Source organism: Trichogramma pretiosum, unplaced genomic scaffold (genome assembly GCF_000599845.2).
Source record: "Trichogramma pretiosum strain Unisexual culture from Peru unplaced genomic scaffold, Tpre_2.0 scaffold21, whole genome shotgun sequence".
NCBI classification, from domain to species: Eukaryota; Metazoa; Arthropoda; class Insecta; order Hymenoptera; family Trichogrammatidae; genus Trichogramma; species Trichogramma pretiosum.
In genome coordinates this window covers 798059-811681 of record NW_019640940.1, presented here as the reverse complement: position 1 = coordinate 811681, position 13623 = coordinate 798059, and the positions used below count along the sequence as shown (strand labels likewise).

Below are 13623 nucleotides of genomic sequence, written 5' to 3'. Positions count from 1 at the left end.
TACGTATACACCGCGAGGTGGTGGTATACATGTGTGCGCGCGCGCGTATGTGTGTGTATACACTTTGGAGCTGTTCTCTCTCATGGGCTAATGAGCGTGCTGTACTGCTGCGCGTCAACAAACGCCATAAGAGAGAGAGAAAGACACACTGCCCGCGCGATAAAAGTGCACGAGAGAGAAAGAGAGAGAGAGAGAGAGACCATATACTGTGGCTTGATTCTTGCCACTATACTTCTTGCCTGGTATAGTGTTGTGTGTGTATATTTGCCACTATTATTATTACGGCGCACCGCGAGTCGAGCGCACTGCCGAGTGCGCGGGGCTGCCTACGTGTCCGCGTGGGCCCGACGCGTCTGCGCGAACTGATCACTTACTTTTTTTTGCCGTTTTATTATATTCAAGCTCGTTAATGTGAAAAAATGGATCGCAGCAGCAGCAGCAATAAAATAGTTAATTATTGGGCTTTGCACGTATTTTTTAACTTAAAATATTCAATATTAAAATCAAATTATGAACGAAGGAGCATTGCGTGTGTATGTGTGTTACGGGACTTCGAATATCAAGCCAAGATGCGCCACGCCGATTGTTTACTGTTTACGTTGTGTTATAGGCGGTGCATCGATGACAGCTGTTTAATATGTTATACACACAACTCTGGTTCCTATACTATATCGAACGACGCTTTAAATGCCCAATCAATCATTCGCGTTACCTCATCTTTTTTTTGTTTGTAATGTTAAGTAACAAATTACACGCTTGTTTTTCTTTTTCGATGTTCACTCGAAATCTTCCATACTTAACGTACTTGACGCGGCCGCCAATGATGACGTTCGACGTTCGGGCAATTTGATAAATCCTGTAATTTCGGATCCTCAGTGAGAGTTCCGTGTCGCGATTATAATATCCACCCGAAAGCGATCCAGTTAGAAAGTTTTGTTTGTTCGTTAAAAGCGTTAGACTCGTTGATATTGCAATGTTTTATGACAGGCGAGATCGAATGATTTTCCCAGTTTAACGGGCATAATCTAGAAAAGAACAAATTCAAAGATGTAATTTTTAAATATTTGAAAAATATTGTATTTTCGAAAGATTTCGTTTCGATTAGAAAATGCATTTTAAAACACATAAAGATCCCTTTTTCATAACGTTATTTGAGATCATACATACAAATCAGGATGGAGAGATACATTTTAGAAAGTATCATTTTAAAGAAAGATAAAATAAAAGTGCGATTTCAAATGAAGCTTGCAAGACAACTCCTCGTGAAGTGAAGTGTCCCTTCGACCTTTTCTGGCAACGACCGTGAATTATAATAAATCAGGTAGATTAAGATAAGCCGAGCACCCAACGTTAAAGAATAAACTTTGAGATAATTAAATGTAACGCAGAAGCGCGTTAGCGATTAAACGGTTAACACTTGATTCCGTAGATCTTGCAAAATTCATATCAGATACCGACAGATATGATGATTTTGAAATTTTATAAAACACGACACTGGTAGGTAAGATTGAAAGTTACCGGCGTCGTTAGTGCGACTCCACCGCGCGCGTTTGAAGCGAGGGCGCTACTGTCCACTCGCAGACGTCGCTCGCAGGCTGCGCCATGTGGTGCATCGTTTATACCAGTTGAAACTTGTACACAGTACACACGCTGCCGTGCACGTGTCGTAAAATTCTCGAATCGACTCTCGCGTTCTCGACAAAGTTTGTGGCTTTTTTTTTGTTTTTGTGAAAAAGTTTATTGTGTTTTGCATTGAAAAAGATGTCCGGATCCGATAGCGGCGACGAGCGTCAGCTCGATAACATTCACGACGACGACGACGAAGATCCGTGCACGTTCGCGGATCTGGGCTTGATCGAAGTTCTGTGTAAAAAAGCCGAAGAGATGAATTGGCCCAAACCCACGAAAATCCAGAGAGAAGCCATTCCGCACGCATTGAAGGGTAGCGACATCATCGCCTTGGCTGAGACTGGTTCGGGTAAGACTGCGGCCTTCGCTCTGCCAATATTGCAAGCTCTGCTGAACAGACCTCACTCGTTCTATGCATTGATCTTGACACCGACAAGAGAGCTGGCTGATCAGATCAGACAGCAGTTCGAGGCTCTGGGAACGAGTCTCGGTGTCACTTGTGCAGTCATCGTGGGTGGCGTGGACATGACCCAGCAAGCGATCACTCTTGCCAAGAAGCCACACATCATCATTGCCACTCCTGGCAGGCTCGTAGATCACTTGGAAAATACAAAAGGGTTCAACTTGAGGGCTCTGAAGTTCTTGGTGATGGACGAAGCTGACAGAATATTGAACATGGACTTTGAAGATGAATTGAACAAAATTTTGAGTATCATACCAAAAGAGCGTAAGACTTTGTTGTTCTCTGCTACAATGACCAAAAAAGTAGCTAAGTTACAACGAGCTTCATTGAGAAATCCAGTCAAGGTTGAAGTTTCAACTAAGTATCAGACTGTGAAATTATTGAAACAATACTATAAATTTATTCCCATGAAATTGAAGGATACGTATTTGATCAATTGTTTGGAAACATTATCTGGACAGAGTTTCATTATTTTCTGCTCCACTGCCAGCAATACCATGCGCACAGCTTTACTACTTCGTCAGCTAGGATACTTAGCTGTACCATTACATGGGAAAATGTCACAAGTTAAAAGATTTGCTTCGCTGGAAAAATTCAAAGCCAAAAGTCGATCGGTTTTAGTATGTACAGATGTTGCGAGTAGAGGTTTGGATATCCCTCACGTTGACGTGGTAATCAATTTTGACATTCCTACCCACAGTAAAGATTACATTCATAGAGTAGGAAGAACAGCTCGTGCTGGACGAGCTGGTGTATCAATTACTTTTGTTACACAATATGATATTGAACTTTACCAACGAATTGAACATTTAATTGGAAAAAAATTGCCTCTTTTTGAAACTGATGAAAGTGGAATAGATGATCTCTCAAATAGAGTTGCTGAAGCTGCGAGGTCGGCTAAACTTGAAATGAAGAAGCTCGAAGAAAAGAACGATAAAAGGAAGAGAAAGAGTGACGATGAAGATGATGATACCGAACAGTCAAAGGGATACCAAAAACGAATGAAGAAAGGCGGAAAGAAGAAAGCCAGACATTGAGCTCGTGTATTGACAAGCTAATCCCTACTTTACTATGTTAGATAATTCTAATTTTGTATATAGAACATAATATATTTTTAATGATTAAAATAAAATATATCAAAAAATCAAACTTATGACTTTTAATTATGCATGTAAATTCATACTTCTTTTTGTGGAAAAATTCATAGTTAAATAACAACATATTTTATTTTCTCTTTAACAGCCGTCAGAAGAATTTAACGTAAACAATTTTTAAACTGTTGCCTCGTTCTTAACGCAAATATTCAAACGAAACATGTAAAATTTTCCCACTACTTCGACGTTACAATTAGGCGATCGTTTCGAAAATGTAAACATTGACGAATCCATCGAATCACACGAGAGTAACACCGGTCGTTCAGTTGCGCTACTGCCCTCGATCTACGAGTCCACGCGCGAACTTTCTCGTGTTTCCGCAAAAAAAAAAAAAAAATTATTCATCAAAATGGATAAGGACGGATCCGACCCGAAAAACCACGACGAGGAGGAAATCGCGCAACAACCACCACCACCACCGCCACTGATGCTCGACGAGGACAGCCGAGTCGTGGCCGTGATAAGAAATCGCATCTCGCCCGCTCGCGAAGGACAGCCCGAGCCCGTACTGGTGAGGACGATCGAGCCGTTGCCCGTTGCCGTGCCGGTGAGGATCGCCAACGACATCATCAACGGGAAGTACGACGATGTCCAGCTGTCGTCGTCGCCCACGGAGGAGGCGGTGCAGGCCAATCCGGTGGTGGATCCCGATCAGGGTGCGGCGGCATCGGCAGCCGTGGTGGCCGTCGAACAGGAGCCTGCAGACGAGCCGGTGAATCAGCTCACGGAGGAGGCGGCCAATCCGGTGGTGGATCCCGATCAGGGTGCGGCGGCAGCGGTGGTGGCCGTCAAACAGGAGCCGGGGGAGCCGGTGAATCAGCTCGCGGAGGAGGCGGCCAATTCGGTGGTCGATCCCGATCAGGGTGCGGCGGCATCGGCAGCCGTGGTGGCCGTCGAACAGGAGCCTGCAGACGAGCCGGTGAATCAGCTCACGGAGGAGGCAGTGACCAATTCGGTGGTCGATCCCGATCAGGGTGCGGCGGCAGCGGTGGTGGCCGTCAAACAGGAGCCTGCAGACGAGCCGGTGAATCAGCTCGCGGAGGACGTGACGAAAAACCTTTCCGTCGAGAGCATCAGTTCGACAGACAGCGAGTCCGAAAACGACAGCGACGAGTTACCGCCTGCGTCACCGCTACCACGAGGATCACGACGACCACCAACATCGCCGTCGGGAGCGACGGGCGTGAGAAATCGGCTGTACGACCATCCCTATCCGATCGTACGCTCCGGACGATTCACGAACTTGGCCGATGTCCCGAGGGTGATGAAAGACGATACCAAGCGGGCCTTGCGAGAATGGGAGTCGCCTACCGGCAACGGGAATAATATCAACGGATCACCGGCCGACGAGTGCAGATCCGTGCCCGCGTGGCAGTTTAGACAGCGAAGGCCTGGAAGAATCGCCAAGACCCCGCCGCCGATATCCGACAGCGAAGACTACAGCGAAGACGGCAACGACGACGACGACGACAGGAGAAGCCAGGAGAAGCTGTGGAACTTGCTGGTCACCAAGGCTCGGAAGATCAACGTGCAGAACGTCCGGACCACGCCGAGGGAGACGACCTTCAAAGAGAATGATCCGCCGATCGTCCCGAATGATCGGCCGATCGTCCCGAATGATCCGCCGCTGCTGATGCGACCGTTTGTAGACCATATGAGAATCTTGGAACTCATGAAGCGCAGGGGTCGGCCATCGCCCCAACAGCAGCGGCTCGTAGCCATGGGTCCTCCTCCCGGGTTGCCCGGGGTGCTGAGAACGCGCGTCAACAGCCGGGTGACGCCCCGACGTCGTCACAGCCAGCCGTCGACGGGGGCGCCTCCGCTGTACGCGGGCCAACCTCCTCGTCGCTCATCGGTACCCGTGAATCACCTCGCCACCAACGGCACCTGCAACGGCAACGGAAACGGCCTGGCCGAGGGCGGCTGGGCCGCGAGGCACTGCTGCGAGAACGAGGACTGCCACAGCTTCTGGCAGCATCTGCGGGAGTGCGGCCTCCAGCTGCCGCCCGGCTGGCACGTGATGCTGCACGAGGACGCGCGCGGCCGACCCCACGCCTACATCGTCCAGCTGGACGTCGGGGCCAACGACATGGTGCCCAACCTGGCCAGGAGCTTAATGATCGATCAGCAAGGCCGCATGCAGTACTTCATGTACGGGGCGCCGGTCGACGCCTCGGACAACTCGCTGCCCGAGGAGTTGAACGACCTCGCCGCGCTCACCGAGATCGTCGACGTGTTCGCGCGCATGAATCACGAATTTTAAGATGTATACACATCGTACGCTTTTGTATACATACGAAACTTGTATATAGATAATCGGTTTAGAGAAGATTAATTTGATTGTACCCGACAAAACTTGTAAGATATACTGATAGCAATTTTTATGACAATTAGATGTAACATTTTTTACATAGAAAAACAAAGATTTAAAATTTAATTCAAAACCAAAGTTGAACTCCTATCAAAATATTAGTATCTCTGTTATAGAAAAACAAATACGTTGAGACTGGAATGATTAATTTGAAAATTATAATTATCATAACAAACAATTTAACTAAACTATTTACAAGTGCTGGTTTCGACTATTTACAAATTTACAATTGACATCAAATATTTACAAATTTACATCAACTTTCGAAAATCGAAGGCTAACTCTTTGCAGCTTTTGCAAATTGTACAACTATTGGTTTTTCTTTTAAAATGTAACCATTTGTTTCATTGAGAGCTAATTGTGCTTGAGTAATGTTTGGCAACGTAATGAATGCCTGACCCTTCATTCTGCCTTCTTGCATGAGACGTACATTGTATCTGAAAAAAAAATTAGAAACATTTAATTTTAATTTTAATTTTTAAACTATATGAATTCAAATCACTAAAATGAACTTGAACTTACTCTGATTCTCCAGGATTTGAATCTGGTAAAATGTACTTTCTATAGATACTGTGCAAATCATTCTCTTCCACTTGCTTGGCAAGATTTTTAATGTATAAACGGTTAGAGGGCTTTCCAGGATGATAATTTTTGAATACAGGTAGTAATCTTTGATCTGAAAATAAAAATATTTATTTTTTAAGATGATATGAATTTAATTTAAAAAAATAAATTGGATGCAATTTAGCGCAACGCTTACCACTGGCTGATATTTTATTTTTAGCAAGCTGCTCAGAATCTATACATTCTGGTACATTTTCTAATTGACCTTTTTCACCCTTTTCAGTTTCTTCTTCAGTATTCATTACTGCTGTAATAAGTCCAAAACCTTCCACTTCTGTATTTTTTTCCACTATAAATGGTGGAGTACTTTCAGATAACAGTTTAACAGACTCAATAGGTTTTACTTGTATTTTACGAGAGCTAACTTGTGGTAAATCAAACATATCTTGGGGCTTAGGTTTTGATCCAGTTGATAGATTAGCAGGCTGTTTGTATGGATTAAAAAATTTAGGAATTTTTGGTCGATTGGTTAATTGTGCTCTTTTTCTTTTGAGTGGAATAATATTTTCTGATGTACTAGACATTTCATGGTCAGATTCTAATTCGGATTCATCATCTTCTTCAACAATTTCTGAAGGTTCCTGAACATCATTAACCTGTTGTGGCACGAATAGATTTTGCATATCCTGTGTAGATTTTGTATACAACATTTCTGATTCTGAATAACTGTGCAACAAGGACTCTAAAAATAAAAATAAAAAAAGATATAAATGAAATACGCTAAAATTCAAAATACAATTGATTACTTAGTTAGCATAAAAATATTGATTTTACCTCGGTTATTTTTATTAAGCTCCTGAACTCCAAGAAATTCTCTGAATGATCCAATGTCTTTATACGCATCTTTAATCAATGGATCTCGTTCCTCAAAATTATCAAATGGTGCCGGCAGATTCATTTTGTTCATCAAATGCAAAACCTGTAACAAAATATTGTGTCAACATTGTGATTCTGTAATCTCATTGATAAAAACAACACTCGTCACTTCATACTTGTGTATAAAAAGCAGGCACCCGATGCAGCTGCATTGCAATTTTCAAAAGAACGTTTGCACTTGGTTCAGGATACTTGTAACGCAAGCTGGGTGGAACGGGCTGCGTCAGCACATGAAAAGGAGCCCATGTGTTCAACTTCTTCATGAACTTTTGGAAATTGATTTTGCTCTGCTCGAGGTCGACGTCGGCCTTGATCGAGTCCTCGTTTTGGATCGTGTTCTCCTTGTCCGCCGCCGACACATTTCTCTCGGCGAACTCGATGGAGAGTCGACGACCTTTGACCGGCAATTGATGCAGCACCGCCAGCACCTCCTCGGCGTGACGTTGATTCGGAAATTCGACGAACGTTATCGTGTACTTGGCTGATTTTCTGATCGTTCTCGTTCGTACGGCGCCGTAATGTTTGAATAGTTCATCGCGTCGCTCGTCGGACAGCAGCGGAGGAAGATGCAGTACTCTCAGAGTCGCGATTTCCTAACAAATAATTAATTCGAGTTAGTGAAAATCATGCATAAACGTAGTAAAATATAACGTTAAAAATTGCGTGCACAGTACTTTGATGTCAGACGGCTGATTCATTGCTATAACTATGGATGAAAAGATTTTTTTCAACTTTTGTTTACACTCTCTCCATGCGGCCACTACAACAAATGTCAGATGTGACTGTAGCAGAATCGAGTTGCAAGTTGCGACGCGAGCGGCACGAAGTGAGCAACGCGCATGACCGAGTGCGCGAATTTTGATTTTTTTTCACTGTAGTTGGTGTTAAAATATCCATGTAAAACCTACAAAAACAAAAGCTTCTCTCTAATAATGATAAATTTTGTTAACTTAGTCGAGTAATAATAATTTAGTCGGTTTGAAATTAATTAAATTAATACCGTTTGAAAGTATTTTAATTATTTAAAAAATGCATTTAATCATTTTTACTAGTTGCAGAAAAAACTGAAAAAATTATTTTATTATAATTCTAGCATGCCTGTTTAAAAAAAATTGAATTACCCTCACTTGATGAGTCGCTTGAGTAAAAGAACGCTACTCGTGTTTTGTATAATAATCATTTGTGATGATAAAATGATCATCATGATCAGTATTCTAGAATTTATATTGAGATATAAGTTGAAATCAGTAGGGTGTAAAGATTTCTCTCGATGGCGAAATTTTTTAATTTCAAGAAAAAATTTGTTGTCTCTCAAAAATTCATAATTCATCATTCATCAGTATTGTGAAATTTACATTTAAATTTAAGATAAAATAAGTAAGGAACGAAAATTTTTCTGAATGCCGGTATCTATTAATTTTAAGAAAAAAAATTGTTGTTTCTCTAAAAGAACTGACGTAAACTCCAATGGGAACAAACATTTTGAACGAAGAAAAGTTGAAACTATCTTGATAAATTATGAACTGAGATGTAAGAAATATGAACATGATTATGTAGAAAATATAAGAACATCTAAAACTATATTATCGTGTATATGTAGCTACGTATTTTTACAAAGTGCAACATTATATTATTGATTGCAGACGCGATTTTCAGAAAATTCTAATGAATAAAAAAATATCTTGAAGTCTTTAAAAGGTAAGCCCTATGACTGAGGTACTTTGAATGAATTTATATACTAAAATACTACAATCGTGGACAAATAAAACGTTCTAGTCGATCGCATATATTTTCCAACAATGTAGACGGGAATGAACGTTTGTTCGAGGTACAATATAATTTGAAGAAATACCATGAAAAATAAGGATGTCTACAGGTAAAAAGCGATGATTGTCGTTAAAAAATTATTCAAAATAACTAAGACGTGCTGCCTAAGTATTGGACCTATTGCAAAAGCTGGTGATCGATGAGTATATTTATCTCCATCCATTGCAATGTAGCAATGCTGCGTAGCATCCTTATTTTTCATGTTATTTCTTCAAATTATTGTTTACCTCGAACAAACGTTCATTTCCGTCTACATTGTTGGAAAATATATGCGATCGACTAGAACGTTTGATTTGTTCACGATTTTAGTATTTTAGTTTAATAATTCATTCAAAGTACCTAAGTCAAAGGGGTGACCTTTTTTGAGAATTCAAGATATTTTTTTATTCATTAGAATATTCTGAGAATCGCGTCTGCAATCAAGTGGTAGAGAAAAATTATATTCTATCCTAACGCGTCTTCGTTATCTACTCTCTGTCAAAGTTTTCTGGTCATATCAATCAATTTTATTTCTCATTTTTTCTATTATTTAGCATCGTGAAGATAAAATTACGGGAAATCATCCCATTTCGTGGGTTACAACTTTATTTTATCATTATTTGTGCATAGCGAACATACACATAAGAGATATAGACTGCGGGTTAGCCGTAGCGGCGTGGGTCTCGGTGAGAAAGAGACAGATGCTGTAACGGGACTCTCTGTCTCTTTCTACGAACGCCGAGCATGCGCACTAACCTCATCACCGAACAGCTTTGCAAACCAAAGCCTTCGGGCACAGCAAATGAATCACTTCTAAACATGAGCTTGCAAATACATGCGTGGCCGAGCGGCTACAGCTTCTTACTTTTGCGCTCGAATTCATCCGTGTACCTTTTTTTGAACAATTTTTTCAACTTATCTTCGCCCAGCAAGCTAGTTTTGTTTATAAATTTTTAATCACTATGGTTCAACTCGTAATTAAATTATTTTAAATCAAACTTTTTATTCAATGACAAATTTAAGATTGAAAATTCGATAATACAGCTCATTTCAAGACATCGTTTCAACACCACCTCGAAGTAGATGACACAGTGTGTTTTTTATAGCGATTTCTCAGTAGGACTAATCCACTTGAAATTGCGTGTGCGTTTAAGGATATGCCTGAAAATGAAAATAAAAAATAAATATTGTAGATGCTGTGATATTTTGCATAAAGATATCGATCTCTGTTACATCTGCGAAGGTGTTGGCTAGATTCGCAAGCCCGCAAGGGGGCGAAGAAAAACAAATGAGAGTGCAAAAACATTTGAAAACAACACTCCTTACCCATTACGGCTCAGTTTGAATAATAAATAATGAAAAAATACTTTTCGTTTGTGTATCATAATTTTATTTTTATGCTATAGTATGTACAATATTTTCATGACTTACCTGAATGTTACCAAACATGTTTTATTTTATTCAACTACAAATTCTTTCTTTATTGCTTTTTTAAAAACGAATCATTTTCATTCGATGTATTACTCTCAAAGTGGTGATAAAACGATGTCATGAAAAGAGCTGCATTGTCGAGTACATTAATTTAATGGGTAATCTTGAAATAATTTCAATATAATTAAATATGAATAGCTTGCTGGGGCGGAGATGAGCTGAAAAAATTGTTAAAAAAAAAGTACACGGATAATAGCTTCGTTGACAATCGTCGAGTTTTGAACTCATGAATTCGAGCGCAAAAGTAAGAAGCTGTAGCCGCTCGGCCACGCATGCATTTGCAAGCTCATGTTTAGGAGTGATTCATTTGCTGTGCCCGAGGGCTTTGGTTTGCAAAGCTGTTCGGTGATGAGGTTAGTGCGCATGCTCGGCGTTCGTAGAAAGAGACAGAGAGTCCCGTTACAGCATCTGTCTCTTTCTCACCGAGACCCACGCCGCTACGGCTAACCCGCAGTCTATATCTCTTATGTGTATGTTCGCTATGCACAAATAATGATAAAATAGAGTTGTAACCCACGAAATGGGATGATTTCCCGTAATTTTATCTTCACGATGCTAAATAATAGAAAAAATGAGAAATAAAATTGATTGATATGACCAGAAAACTTTGACAGAGAGTAGATAATTTACAAAAGAAATTGCCGATAACACCCATAGAAAAGTACTTGTAACTTTTTATGTATGTGACAATTTGGTTTGCAAATATCATTTTTACTTACTTAGTATATCTATTTAATTAATACGTCCATATTAGTTTGATTAGTTATATGTTTCTACAATAAATTTGAAAAATATAATTAGTTATGTATTTTGAACCGATGTATCAATTACTGCGCACTGTATGTACCTATTACTGCGCATATGTATATAAGGCATTTCATTACAAGTGTCTGCGCGGCCCAATTAAACGAAATCACTCAGTTTCTAACTCACGTAAAAAGTATCGAAATGCACCTAGAAGAAAAAGGGAATCCATCATTTCGATGGAAAATTACCTCAGCTTTTCGACGGTGTGAGCCGATTTTCCGAAATTTCCCATTTTCACCGAGAAAAATTGACATAAAGTTTAAAATGCAAACATCTTAAAAATCCTATTTTTAAGATTTTTTTAAATAGTCGCAATCGATAGCTGAAGAAATTTCCTATTAATATGCTAGTTTTCAAAGTGTGAAAATGATTATTACTTAGTAAATACTTAGTAATCACGGAAAATTCAGTGCGCAGTTATAGACACATGCCCGCGCAGTAATAAGTACACCCTTTGATGGGCTGAGGCAGTGATATACCATTTGTGTTGTGTATAAGCAGAGCGCGTGTGGTCATGAATTGCGAGCGAGATCAGAAAGTTGAATCTCTTGCGAGACAAGAGGAATTGGAAGATGCGAGAAAAGGCGATGAAAGCGAGATAAGTTTCATCGCCATTTTTAGCTCTGCGTGTTGCGATTAGAAGGACTAATTCCAGATCTCTGGAAACTTTTAGCGTATAAAAAAAGTTTCGATTCTGCTCGAGGCGTCTAAAACTTATTTTCAAACTAACGAGCACGGAAGAAAGCGCAAAAGCGGAAAAAGCTACGTCGTGCCACTGAGTATAAAAAACGTTATACAGTTATATGACGCGAAAATAGAAAGCCCCAAAGCACGTGTTGATCGTCCCGGCACATGTAGCCCGGAAGAAAATGAAAAGCGGAAAAAGCTACGTCTTGCCACTGTGTATAAAAAACGTTATACAGTTATATGACGCGAAAATAGAAAGCCCCAAAGCACGTGTTGTTCGTCCCGGCACATGTGCACGTACTGATGAAGTTTTCTGCCTTTGATGGGCTGAGGCATTGATATAACATTTGTGTTGTGTATGAGCAGAGCGCGTGTGGTCATGAATTGCGAGCGAGATCAGAAAGTTGAATCTCTTGCGAGACAAGAGGAATTGGAAGATGCGAGAAAAGGCGATGAAAGCGAGATAAGTTTCATCGCCATTTTTAGCTCTGCGTGTTGCGATTAGAAGGACTAATTCCAGATCTCTGGAAACTTTTAGCGTATAAAAAAAGTTTCGATTCTGCTCGAGGCGTCTAAAACTTATTTTCAAACTAACGAGCACGGAAGAAAGCGCAAAAGCGGAAAAAGCTACGTCGTGCCACTGTGTATAAAAAACGTTATACAGTTATATGACGCGAAAATAGAAAGCCCCAAAGCACGTGTTGTTCGTCCCGGCACATGTGCACGTACTGATGAACTTTTCTGCCTTTGATGGGCTGAAGCATTGATATAACATTTGTGTTGTGTATGAGCAGAGCGCGTGTGGTCATGAATTGCGAGCGAGATTAGAAAGTTGAATCTCTTGCGAGACAAGAGGAATTGGAAGATGCGAGAAAAGGCGATGAAAGCGAGATAAGTTTCATCGCCATTTTTAGCTCTGCGTGTTGCGATTAGAAGGACTAATTTCAGATCTCTGGAAACTTTTAGCGTATAAAAAAAGTTTCGATTCTGCTCGAGGCGTCTAAAACTTATTTTAAAACTAACGAGTCCGAAAGAAAGCCCAAAAGCGGAAAAAGCTACGTCGTGTCACTGTGTATAAAAAACGTTATACAGTTATATGACGCGAAAATAGAAAGCCCCAAAGCACGTGTTGTTCGTCCCGGCACATGTGCACGTACTGATGAACTTTTCTGCCTTTGATGGGCTGAGGCATTGATATAACATTTGTGTTGTGTATGAGCAGAGCGCGTGTGGTCATGAATTGCGAGCGAGATCAGAAAGTTGAATCTCTTGCGAGACAAGAGGAATTGGAAGATGCGAGAAAAGGCGATGAAAGCGAGATAAGTTTCATCGCCATTTTTAGCTCTGCGTGTTGCGATTAGAAGGACTAATTCCAGATCTCTGGAAAATTTTAGCGTATAAAAAAAGTTTCGATTCTGCTCGAGGCGTCTAAAACTTATTTTCAAACTAACGAGCACGGAAGAAAGCGCAAAAGCGGAAAAAGCTACGTCGTGCCACTGTGTATAAAAAACGTTATACAGTTATATGACGCGAAAATAGAAAGCTCCAAAGCACGTGTTGTTCGTCCCGGCACATGTGCACGTACTGATGAACTTTTCTGCCTTTGATGGACTGAGGCATTGATATAATATTTGTGTTGTGTATGAGCAGAGCGCGTGTGGTCATGAATTGCGAGCGAGATCAGAAAGTTGAATCTCTTGCGAGACAAGAGGAAT

General features: G+C 40.8%; 3 protein-coding genes across 3 annotated transcripts; 2 read left to right on the top strand and 1 right to left on the bottom strand.

The window, feature by feature from the left end:
• The first annotated feature begins 1638 nt into the window (after window positions 1-1638).
• LOC106659829 (probable ATP-dependent RNA helicase DDX47) lies at window positions 1639-3135 on the top strand. The gene has a single exon (XM_014382543.2). The coding sequence runs from the start codon at window positions 1762-1764 to the stop codon at window positions 3127-3129; it is 1368 nt and encodes a 455-aa protein (XP_014238029.1). The 5' UTR covers window positions 1639-1761; the 3' UTR covers window positions 3130-3135.
• Window positions 3136-3486: 351 nt separating this feature from the next.
• On the top strand, window positions 3487-5641 carry LOC111693375. Its single transcript, XM_023457899.1, has 2 exons — window positions 3487-3925; window positions 4133-5641. Exons 1-2 carry the CDS (start codon window positions 3596-3598, stop codon window positions 5507-5509), a joined length of 1707 nt encoding a protein of 568 aa, XP_023313667.1. The 5' UTR covers window positions 3487-3595; the 3' UTR covers window positions 5510-5641.
• Window positions 5642-5750: 109 nt separating this feature from the next.
• On the bottom strand, window positions 5751-7877 carry LOC106659808 (RNA-binding protein 40). Its single transcript, XM_014382513.1, has 6 exons — window positions 7792-7877; window positions 7234-7710; window positions 7016-7160; window positions 6378-6923; window positions 6140-6293; window positions 5751-6054 (listed from the first exon to the last, which is right to left on the bottom strand). Exons 1-6 carry the CDS (start codon window positions 7813-7815, stop codon window positions 5895-5897), a joined length of 1506 nt encoding a protein of 501 aa, XP_014237999.1. The 5' UTR covers window positions 7816-7877; the 3' UTR covers window positions 5751-5894.
• Between the last annotated feature and the right edge of the window lie 5746 nt (window positions 7878-13623).

Coding starts and splice junctions, on each gene's coding strand:
- LOC106659829 (XM_014382543.2), top strand. CDS start 1,762: ATGTCCGGATCCGATAGCGGCGACGAGCGTCAGCTCGATAACATTCAC.
- LOC111693375 (XM_023457899.1), top strand. CDS start 3,596: ATGGATAAGGACGGATCCGACCCGAAAAACCACGACGAGGAGGAAATC. Junction 3,926..4,132: donor CGGCGGCATCGGCAGCCGTG/GTGGCCGTCGAA, acceptor TCGGCAGCCGTG/GTGGCCGTCGAACAGGAGCC.
- LOC106659808 (XM_014382513.1), bottom strand. CDS start 7,815: ATGAATCAGCCGTCTGACATCAAA. Junction 7,711..7,791: donor ATCAGCCGTCTGACATCAAA/GTACTGTGCACG, acceptor ATTATTTGTTAG/GAAATCGCGACTCTGAGAGT. Junction 6,055..6,139: donor TCAAATCCTGGAGAATCAGA/GTAAGTTCAAGT, acceptor TTTTTTTTTCAG/ATACAATGTACGTCTCATGC.